Source organism: Centruroides vittatus, unplaced genomic scaffold, assembly GCF_030686945.1.
Source record: "Centruroides vittatus isolate TY-2023 unplaced genomic scaffold, ASM3068694v2 contig_799, whole genome shotgun sequence".
Lineage (NCBI taxonomy): Eukaryota > Metazoa > Arthropoda > Arachnida > Scorpiones > Buthidae > Centruroides > Centruroides vittatus.
This window is the reverse complement of record NW_027122516.1, coordinates 2,094,912-2,107,070: the sequence shown is the minus strand read 5'-3', so window position 1 is coordinate 2,107,070 and position 12,159 is coordinate 2,094,912. Positions and strand designations below refer to the sequence as shown.

General features: G+C 33.8%; 1 protein-coding gene across 1 annotated transcript; it reads left to right on the top strand.

The window, feature by feature from the left end:
- Positions 1-1,035: 1,035 nt before the first annotated feature.
- LOC136981913 (probable cytochrome P450 4ac3) lies at positions 1,036-11,421 on the top strand. The gene is made up of 4 exons (XM_067278302.1): positions 1,036-1,275; positions 6,043-6,109; positions 6,183-6,362; positions 11,161-11,421. The coding sequence occupies exons 1-4, from the start codon at positions 1,249-1,251 to the stop codon at positions 11,313-11,315; spliced, it is 429 nt and encodes a 142-aa protein (XP_067134403.1). The 5' UTR covers positions 1,036-1,248; the 3' UTR covers positions 11,316-11,421.
- Positions 11,422-12,159: the final 738 nt, after the last annotated feature.

Here is a 12,159-nt window from a genome sequence, read left to right as displayed (position 1 = left end):
ATAGACAGGATATTTTAGTTGCCAAATCGCCATTATACCCGAGACGGCCCTATTTTTACTTCTTGTGTATTCGGTACTTTTAAAATTTTACCAAATAACCGGGAAAAAATGACAAACTGACCGGGACGCAGATACCACATCATCAAACCGGTACAGTTCCTGTCAAAGTGGAGCATCTGGTAAACCTACGGAAATCCACAGGATGCCATGCTGCTAGCTTATTTGTCAGTATCTTTTAAATAAATCCTAATTTATATTTTATGATTTGTTTAACTATTTTAGGACCAATTAAATGTATCAAGAAGTAAACTTGCTCGGCTCAGAGTGTGAAAAATGTATAAATTATTAAAAGCATAATACCTTTAAATATATTTCCCACAACTTTTAATATATGTCGTATATAATATTGTACTCAAGTTGTGTGAATTGATATAAACTATAGTTTGAAAAGAAGTAATATAAAAATTGTAACCTGTATATAGTTATGAAGGTTTTATATTACTCTTCTTAAAATTATATTTCTGTTTCTGTATCGTGAAATTTCTTAAACGATATTCACTTGGCAGTAATTGGACAACGCTTGACAATTGTAAATGAATAAACTTTTCAACGCACACCTATACAGTCCTTTACCAGTTATCCGGCTCCCGATAATTAGCTCCTTTTGAAACTGTGTAGATTTTAATTTAATGCGCTATAACACAGCTGTAGCTGGTTCAATTGGCATACACATCAGCCTATTCTACAGTAGTATAACTGCTGGAATGCGTTGTGTTGAATTCAGTTCAGTTCCTTACTCTCCATTATCGATTATATACGGCAAAAAAGTATTTAGCCCGCGTTCAGTCAACCTGAAAATCCAAAAAATTGCAATACTACCGAACCCAAGCTTTCAGGATATATGGTGCGGTAGTATATAAGATTGCAAGTATTTGGCTACTGGTTTATGAAATATAATTTTTCTTTTTCGTTATTTTTATCATTTATCTTATAGAAATATGTTATTGGAAACTGTTTGTATTCTTTTACTAAAAGCATTCTTGAAGTTTGTAAATCTGGAAGAATTACTGAAAATGATTTCGAGCATTCTTTTTTTTTCAATAGGCATATGCTACAATATCGAAAACAATAAGTTGGTGTTTGTACGAAGTTGGAAAAAATCCTGAAATTCTGGCAAAAATACAACATGAATTAGATTCTATACTTGAAGATGTCAATTCTCCTATTCGAAAAGAAGATTTGCAAAAAATGGAATATTTAGAATGCGTCATTAATGTATGTTGTCTTCTGTTACACTGTGGAAATATTATCACTTTAACTTTTACAACATTACGCGTCATAATTACGAGTAAAAATATATTAACACTTTAGTATTTCTAAATATGTGTGTGCTGTACTGTACGTGTAACGAACTAGTTACGCAATGAGGGAAGAAGTAGCCTCGCCATGACAGACTGTCTGTAAGTAACTGCGGAAATGCACTTTTATCTTCCCTATTTTCCAATCATTTCGTCATATGTACTGTACACATAGTCTTTATTATAAAATATAAGTACGTTAATATATTTTTACTGCAAGTTAATTTGTATTTTTAATATCATTAATGTAAATACATATTATTATTATTATTATATGATATTTATATCAAATTTACTATTATATATCTGTTGTGACACAGTAAATTTACAGAAAGGATGTGCATTTCAATGCAAAATAAGGAATAAACGATTTAAAACTACCTACCTGAATTTTGCAGGATATTTGTTCGAAAGTTTATACATTTTAATTGATAGAAATTGCAACATCAAGAAGTACTCGACGGATTAGCTGGAAATTTGCATAGTGAGTACATCATGGCATTTGGTAGTAAACGAAAATTATTATAACAGGAAAATCGCTGTGCAAACTGCGCCTAGTCAACTATATGGGCATAAACATAAAGATAGACCTAAGAAATTTTGTAAATTGTGAATTTAAAACTGTACTTTCCGAATTCAGAATCCGTCATATTGATAAAAGATAAATCCGTATGTACCGGTCAGAACTGTTGACTTCTAAAAGGGTGACTATTCTTAAATAATATTACAGCTTTTGTTAAAATAAACGCAGATAAAAACCCGGGAATTTGGGAATGAGTAAAAACAAGAACGTTCATCGTTGGGGATGAAATTTGAACACAATATACCACAGATGAACAAGAAAACTCTCGTTTTAGCTCATTCTAGCAATTGCGTTTATTCTAGTTTTCGTTGAATACTTGGCCAAAACCATATATGAAAAGTCAACGTAATTGGCAATATGAATTGACATGTTTGTGATTGTGTATAATTAATATGTGATATAGTTTGGCTATTTTTAATGATAGCGATCGTTGTCTAGATTTTTTCACGGTAAATTTCTTTCTTTTCTTCAACGAATTGACATCAATTTTGAAGAACAACTGGAGTGATTCAAATTCACATTGAAAATGTAGTAACAGATGAAAATCAACATCAGGCGTGAATATATTGTAGGGAGAAAGACCCAAGTAACTATTCAACACCATCCGGTGCAAACCAGAGATCGTGTTGTTTCATTCAAATACTTTTCCATCTGAAAGTTTTAGATAGATACACGACACAACTCTATTGCTAGCAGATAAGTATGATATACAAGTGCAAGACAAGACACTAGTAGCTTGCGGTGGAGAGCATATATTTTAAGTTAAATAAATTAAAAATATGGTTAAAAATTGCAGCTTGGCATTGTGACGATATCACAATATATAATCCCTCGTTATTATTACACTTTTCGTCTGAACTACAAATGTTATTATGACTATTTTAATTCTTTGCTTTTTGAAAATTTAGATCTAATTAATTAACAAAACTTGTGAAAATTTAGGATTTCTAACAAAATCATAAAATACCTTTAATTAATTAAATATAAAGCATTTATGTATCAATAATTCCCTTATAAAATAGATCTTACTTCAAATTTTTTCAGAATCCAACAGTTACATAATGGGATGTAGAAAGGAGATTTAGCATTACGTGACAACAAGAACTCGCCTTAGTGGCAGCACTGCACTGAGTAAAATGAAGCGTTCTTGCTATGAACATTTATGACTCAATGTACTGTACGAAGATACAGTCAAACCTGTTTTTATGCGGTCTTTTTTTGTGCGATTTTTTATTTGTGCGATTTTTTTGTGCGATTTTTATTTGTGCGGTTTTTTGTGCGATTTTTTATTTGTGCGGTATAGTTGGCGACTAGTCTCGTGCGATTTGTCATGTCTCACGTTGACTTATTATAGCTAAATAAACTTATTATAGCATAAATGAACTTATTATAGTAATATTATTGCATGAATATGCGAAAAATGAAATAATTTGTTTTTTAAGTCAAAAAAACACTACCTGGACAAAAATATGTAAAACAGACGATAGACGAGACGATGCTGTCAAGTGCTGACATCTGTTGTCAATAAATTCTATTTCGTATGGTTTTGAGTTATTTTCTATGTGAGACTTTTTTATGCGGTCCCTATTGACCGCATAAAAAAATATTTTTTTAATTGTGTTGCGAAAACTATTTTTTATAGCCACTCGTGAAGTTTCGTGCGATTTTTTTATGCGTTTTTTTATGCGGTCCCTATCCACCGCATAAAAACAGGTTTGACTGTAATGTCTATCTTCTAAGTTGCTGCTTATTTCACAACAGTACTTTCTGAATATTATCTCTAAAATTGCGGCCGCTGATCTGCTAGGCATGTTAAACATCCAAAACATTGCAAAATTTTAATTAAGAAAAAAATGAGTGAGATACGACTTTGGAGTCATGTATAAAAGTTATTAAAAATGATTAGTGGATATTTACAAAGTGTAGAAAATTTATGAAGAACAGAGCTCTTTATCGGGCCATACATTCCTTCGTATACTATATACATATACATACATACAAGGAAGACATTGGCCGTACACGAAGCATTTAGCCGGCAGAAAAGGGGGTAAGGGAAAAACAGAAGAAGGGAGATAAACAGTAGAGAAAAGTAGGATCCCTCTGAACGACATTCATATGGCTACAGTAACCTCTGTGTTTGATGTTGGCGTGCGGTTTTTAGGCTGCAAGGCCATAGTCCCCCAAAGGGTCTAAAAGAAAACCTGAGATTAGCAAACACCAATAATTGAGTGCCGCGACGAATAGCTAAGTGCAGAAGTTAGTGCCAAGTGGCTGTTAGTAGGAAGACTTATATCTACTTAATACTAATAAAACTGAACGCGATCATGAATCTTAACACTACTTAACAGCTAGACAAACAGCGCGGAAAGGAAAACGAACACAATGACAAACTAGACAAGAAAAACGGACCGACAGAGACAAATGGGCAAGACTTCAATTTTTTAATTTTTGGGGGGGGTTTATTATTATTTTTATTATTATTTATTTTTATTTTATTTTTTTAAACATTAACTTACTCACTAACTAAACTAACCTACCATAACCTAGGACAAACCTAACCAAACGACTAAAGCTAACAAACCCTAATCTAATTTAACCTAATCGGAAACCAAGCTAAGAGTCCCTAATCTAAATTACAACTAGGACTAACCGAATTTAGACTGAAAAGAAAACAGGAAAAAAGAATTAAAATACGAAGTTAAAAGGCGGCTATATACTGACAGTTGAAACAAAGCAAAAGAAAGCTAATTGCCATCCGTGCCCCTGGAGTGAGTGCTCTCAAAAGCCCCACTAAGGGATATGAATGTGAGGAGATGATGGAACATTGTACGCGTGTGAATGAGTTGGTGCGGATTGCAAGGCCAGTTGTACACTTCAAGAATAACAGCTCTCATTAAACTATCCCTAATGCGATTGTACCTATTGCAGTGAAATACTAAGTGAAGTGGTGTTTGGTCCTCCTGAATACCACAATCGCATTGTGGATTGTCCCCAAGGTTAAACCTATGCAAGTGTTGCTTAAATTTGCCGTGTCCTGTAGCTGAGTGAGGGTGTAACTCGGGTAAAAGTGGCGAAGAATCGCAGTAGTGTCAATCTTGGGATGAAAGTGTAGGTGAGCCTACCAGTGGTGTCATGGTCCCAGCTGTCTGGCCAGAGAATGAAGATTTGCTTCTTGACGTGACTGTTGATATACGAGGTAGGAATGTAACTGAAAGTACTAGTGACTGAAGACTTTGCAGCTTGTTTGGCAAGACGGTCAGCGGTCTCATTGCCGAGAACTCCCGCATGACCCGGGACCCATTGGAAATCTCTTCTAATGTTGTTGTCTAAGTGAAAATGTGGTGTATGAGATGGACGAGTTTTAAGCGGCTATCAGACTTCGCAATCCTGTGTAAAGCTACCATACTGTCAGAATAAATGCGATAATATAAGTAGTGTATTTTGTCCTTCTTATGTCTAATGTGAACTAAGCTCATATAAATAGCTAAAGTTTCTGCCTGTGCTATTGAGCAGTGTGAACCTAGACAGAAGCGTGCATTGTGAAGCTCACGACCTATGTCAAAGTAAACTACAAAAGCAGCACTCACAGCGTCATCCATCTTGGAACCGTCAGTGTAAATCCTAAACATGGATGATCATCTGGATTTTCGAAGTAAACGTCAGGGGCAAGCTGATGGGAGGGGTGGTAATCGTAAGTTGGGAGGGTATTTTTGTTGACGCTGAATTTTTTAATATCATCAATCAAGATCAAACTGAGAGAAATCTTACCTACTCTAATCATTTTGTCGACATCTGAGTCGCTATAATCTCGCCAGGGTAAGGTGACAAGATTTTCCTGCCAAATAATGCGTTTAATTACTAAGTCGATAGGGTTCAATTCTGACATTACCAAAAGGGTAGAGCCCTGCATCAGAATCAGTTCGGATATAATCTAATAATCTTAATGTTTGTTCTTATCTTTTGCTGGGGCAACGCCGGGCTTATCCACTAGTTTACTTATATATCTATTGTATTTTCCCCTATATTATTTTTTAAGGTTTTGAAGTATTTTCATTATCGGTAAGTTTTGATAACTTTACATAGTATTGTTATTTATCACAGGAGACAATGAGAATGTATCCAGTAATTCCTATAACAGCTAGACTTTCGGGAGAAGACATATGTATTGGTAAAGATGTAATTTTTAACATTTTTAAGTAGAATTACGTCCATAAAACAATGAGAAATTTCACCTTTGGCAGGCAACCAGGTTTTTCCTTCAAATTATAATATCCTGATATCAATTTATCATCTTCAGCGAAATTCAAAATATTTCCCTAATCCGAACAAATTCGATCCACTTCGATTTCTTCCAGAAAATTCAGCAAATAGGCATCCTCATTGCTTTATACCATTTTCAGCTGGACGTAGGAATTGCATTGGTAAGTTTTATAAAAACTTAAGTAAAGATTAAATTACTATTAAGAATTTTTTTAATAGACCATATCATAAATGGTCTAACTAATGTCTCTGACGAGATTAAAATGAAAATTTTCCTTTATTTTCGAATTGATTTGGCATCACGTATGTACAAAATTTCTCAGCAACATAAGGTGTTGTGTTTTGATTTACATTTTGCTGGGTTGGTTTATTTGAACATTGATCACATATGTTCTCAACAAATAGGAAATTTCAGAGGTTATTGATCTATTTTCCTTTTCGATTAAATGCTGAACAAATCTATTTATATAACACAATGAAACAGCCATTGTTCTTTTCTTTTCATTATATTTATTACATAAATTATTAAATTTTAAATACCATAAATACAAAATATTAACGATTTCATTATTATCATTTGCATTCATTTTTCATTTTCTGTGGTAAAAGGCATTTTTATTTTCTGTACTAGAAAACAAAACAGTACAAATACATTAATTGTAATTGAGCTTTATATCTACTAGATATACAGCTCAATTAATTACTAAATATGAAGCTCAAATACCTCCAAGTGGTAAGGATGGAAAAAAAACGTTGTCTGTAAAATCCTCCAGTTTCAATTTCAACTTTGTAATTTTAATTGGATATTTTTCTATGTTTTTTAAAGGATGTTTTTTTAATCTTGACGAATCAAGCAACTAAAAGAAAGGTTAGGTCGTCAAATTATTGTATTCCGGAACACTAGAAATAAATAAATGCGGGTTTCCAGTTTTGGACAGACTGTGTCTTCAAATTAATTTTCGTGAAAAAAATTCTAAATCGGTAAACCGCTAATCATTACAGATAAAAACATTAATTATCGTCAAATGTCTGAAGATAACAGACAGGATCACATCTAAGTTACAAATTATAGCTTAATTATGTTAAAAACTAAATTTTAAATATGTTTTGGCATAAATCTTACCTGCACCGATTGAGACAAAAATAAATTGGCATTCAAGCTCATTTTGTTTCTGAACTCCTAGTAACGAAGAAAGCATTAGAGACTTGCAATGTGAAATCTGACAATTGAATATCACTATTCGTCCACTGAATATACGAAACACCGTAATGATGAAGCAAGTTTTTCATGCAAGAACCCCAATTACGTCAACTATGAAGCAGAAAATTCCTACAAGCTCTAACAAAAGAGAATTTAAGTCAGATTTGTTATATAAACTTATTCAGAGAAAGCAAACAATAATGATTGTTTATTTTCTCTGAATAAGTTTTCTTCAATTGCAGAAACCGAACACCAGAACAATAAGTCTTATTAATAAAATATGTCCTAGTAGACATTTATATAACAAACTGTATAAAATAAAAACATAAAGACATATGCATTAAACTCAGATTTGTTTAGCCAAGATAACGTTTGCAAGACAATGAAATTATTATTAAACACATGAATCATGAGAGTATGCTGACACACAGCCAATGCGATACACAGACATTCGTTAATCATTACTTAAATATAACTCGCAATCAATACGTCTGTAAGAACCTGGAAACTAGGGCAATTGCCCAGGGCCTGTTCTTAAGAAGTTTATTTTCTGATTTTTTTTTTTTGCCATTTTGCCTTTTCACTGTTTTAGGCGTAGTGTCTCCATCTCTATATATAAAATTCACCTTTTGTTCGTTGGTTTGTCCTTCATACAAATCTTTATTCTTATACCGATCTGGACCAAACTTTATATGACTATTACTTCGTCCCGAGAATTGACATTAAGCTATATACTGCTCCAAAATATCAGGGTAGTATATAGCTTCCCATATGACTTTCTTTCTTTTCATGCAACGCCATTTGTTGGTAAAAATCATAAATAAATGCGAATTGTTGTTGGTTTGGTGTCGATTTTCATCTATCTAACTCTGTTTTCGAAATTACTAAGGAAGGACAGACACACTGGAAATTTATAAGTCTGCAATTTGAAAGTTTAAGCCCAAATATTTAGGTTTTCAAATGCACAGTTTTCGGTGCATTCTTTATAGACTTATTTTATTATTAATTACTGTAATCCAAAAGCTTGATCTCATTATATACAGATTAAAGGAATTATGATCACATTACACACAATTGAACGCAACAGGGTAAAGAATGTACTGCGAAGTGCGTCATGACTTCATAATTTCTATGTAACCATTTCAATAAATAAACCAAGTGGGATGAAAAACAATAAGGTGTACAGGCATGCAATTACTGTACTTAAATTACCTGTCGCTGACGCCATTTTTATGTTGTGAATCATGAGAAAGATAGAATTTGCGCCACACAAAAACTGGAGGAAAAACGATACTATAAAACGCTCTCACGCAGTGGTTAAAATATCAAAATCCAACAATAGCTTTACCATTATTGGAATGTGAAGCAGAAATGCCCAGAAAAAAAAATGACTTTAGCTTAAAAGCCACAAGGGAAGCTTCTCTGGTAAAAAAAATAAAAAAAAATTACAGCAATATGCAAAAATTGAGCAACAACTCTTCGTAGTTGGTCAATAGTAGTTAGATCTCCCTAATGCTTTTATCTATATACAGTAAGACCCCGCTTAACGCTGCCTCGCTTAACGCTGATTCAATATAACGCGGTCTGTTTGACGCCTAAAAAACGCTCAAAATTTACGCTGATTCAAAATAACGCGGTATTTCAATGATTCATATATAATACGATATACCCAAACACGAACCAATCAGCAAAAGGTGGCAATTTGTCGTAGCGCTGTATTTCCCTTAAATATATGTTTGTTTTACGCAATTTTGGAAAAAATATAACATCATGGATGCCACAGGAAATATCTGTTTCGCCTTGGCAAGAATTAACTGAGAAATGCATGAACGAAATGTGGAAGAAGTTATGGCTGGAGGTATCCAAGAATTCTCATTGAGAAGAGCCTGTCGCTGTATCGTTAGGTTGACAAAATTGTCAACTTAATCGATACAGGAGATGCAGACGATCAGGATATTGGAGAGGTACTGCAGGTTTCTGGTAAGAGCCTTACCAACGACGACTTCAAGAACTGGCAGAACAATGAATTCGTGTAGAACTGGAAAATAGAGATTCTGAAGACGAAGAATGCGTACAATTTTTCTACAGTTTTCCTTAGTAAAAGGTTGGTAACGATAACCGAAATCGTTGAACAAATTGTAGCGAATGATCCAGATTTTGATAGGAGTGCCAAAGCAAAACGAAGCATTTTGGATGCGATCTTCTGCTGCCGACATTTGCTTAAGGAAAGAAAAAAAAAGCGACCAATGAAACTACACGACTTTATCGCAAAAAACAAGAATTTCACAAGATCCAGGACCTTCGTCACAAAAAATTAACTTTACATTTCTGTGCGCATATGTTTATGTGTTATTTAACATATATTATTATTCAAAAATTTATATAAAAATAACTTAAAATTGTAGTAAAATTGCTTATTCTTTGGTCGCGTGTTCTTCCATCCCTATTTACTCTGTGTTAAAATGGTCTCGTTTAACGCTGTTTCGCATAGCGCTTTGTTGTCTAGCAACGCATCCCCCGCGTTAAGCGGGGTCTTACTGTAGGCTGTATAAAATCGAATTCATGCCTGGTTAATCGAATATCACGTGACTCCGTTGAATCGCTTTCTATGAAATTTTGTACATATATTCAGGATACTCTGAGAAGTTTGTACGGTTATATACAGTTGAACCTGTCTATCTAAAATACGTTTATCCGAAAACCTCTTTACTCGAAATTTATTTTTTTTTTTCCTGAATTTCCGTCCTAAATTCAATGTATTTTATATTTTTATCTTCTAATACTTCTATATCTCAAATTATGTACTAAAGTGTAAATTACAGTTTCAAAGTTCAGCGACTACGTTTTGTTAGTAGAAACTGTAGTTGAGAAAAATCTCATGCAATACAGTACACAGTTGTAATTATTGCTGGTTTTTCTGATTGGCAATGAGTGTGGCTCGCAATGATCTGTTGACAAAAGTCGGGCATTGGAAACTATTAACAAATTATTTCTCTTAAGGTATGTCAAAAGTGTTTTATTCATATCTAATACAAGTACGTACTGTACTTGCTTGCTATTGTATCAATAAAATACCGTTCCTATAACACTGTTTAGGAACGTATATATCTCGAAACGTGTATCGAATTTTTTCTAGTTAGAGTGAGATTCGAAATCGATAGGTAAAACTGTAGCTACTTTTCAATTCACGCCTCACTGTCTGTTTATCTAACTCTCTATTTCATTGGTTGATATGGAGTGTACAGCCTTTTCGGCTATAATACTCCGAAAGGGCGGTGGCGTTAGCATCCGATAATCCGACCGAAGGTTTTAACTGTTTGACCTTAGGCGAGAATGGGGAATAAAGTTTTCCGGAAGGTCTTTTCAGGGTAACTATGCAGACATTACAGACGTGGAGAAAACCCGGAGAATTCCACATGGCCAGCCCGTCCGAGCGAGGCGCGAACCTACGACAGAACCTCCAGTGTTCATTGTCTGTTTATTTGGTGAAGTATCACTTAGAATAGCTGAACCGATTTCTATGAAACTCTGTACATAAATTCAGAATAGTATGCATCATTATCTTTAGCGAAGCCTGTACCTCAACTAGTTATGTATAATTTTAAAATATTTAACAATTGAAACACAGAAATAAACGTCAATAATTTTCTTTTGTATATTTATGCAAATTATAAACTTAATATTTCTTACTAATTACAGTAATAAATTTTTATATAATAATTTTTACACAATCTGAATTATGAATGTTATATTTGTAGGCAATCGTTATGGAATGTTGGTGATGAAAATCTTTCTAGCAATTGTCTTCAGACATTTGAACGTTGAGTCTATAGGGAAAGTTACACCAAAAATTATGGGAATAAGCTTGGAGTCCAACGTACCATTCCATTTCAGAATAAAAAGCAGATGTTAAATTTGCTATTATTCACAGAATATAATTATAAAAGTCCAAAAATGATTTTCCATATATAAAATTTATATTATTATAATGTTGGGTTAAATGAGATATACTCGGTTAACACCGGTGGCTGTGTACTATGCCGGACTAAAGTCAAGGCATAGTAACCAAAACAGAAATTAAAGAAGTGTATCAGTGTGTGTATCTGTGTTCAGGAATTTTCTCACAATATGACATGTGATGTATGTGTTTCTATTCAATTGTAATGTGCCCAGGCTTTTGTGTAGTGTGTGTGGTATGACACCTGTAGAGGAGAGAACAACAGGTACAATAAGCACCCTATCCATCCTCCACAAATGCCTTATTTCCTGGGCGAGTTCTGTGTACTTGCTAATTTTTTCAGTGAATGCGTTTTGTATATTGTGGGTGTTTGGAATGGATATGTCCATAATGTATGCGATTTTATTGTGTTTGTCAATGAGTGTGATGTCTGGTCTGTTGTGGTAAATTGTTTTGTCTGTGATTATGGCTCTGTCGTAGTCCATTTTGTGCGTGTTGTTTTCCAATACTGTCTGTGGAATGTATTTGTAGTATGGTTCGTGGATGTCTACTAATTTGTGTTTCTTTGCAAGCTCTTGGTGTATTATATTTGCTACTTGATTATGTCTGTGTAAATAATCTGTCTGTGCCAAGAGCTTGCAACCAGAGGTGATGTGTTGCATAGTTTCTGGCATGATGTGACATTTTCTGCACGTGTCATTTGTGAGTGTTGCATCTTTGAGTATGTGTTTTCTGTAGTTTTTAGTATTTATGACCTGATCCTGTATGGCGATCATGAATCCTTCCGTCTCCCCAAAGA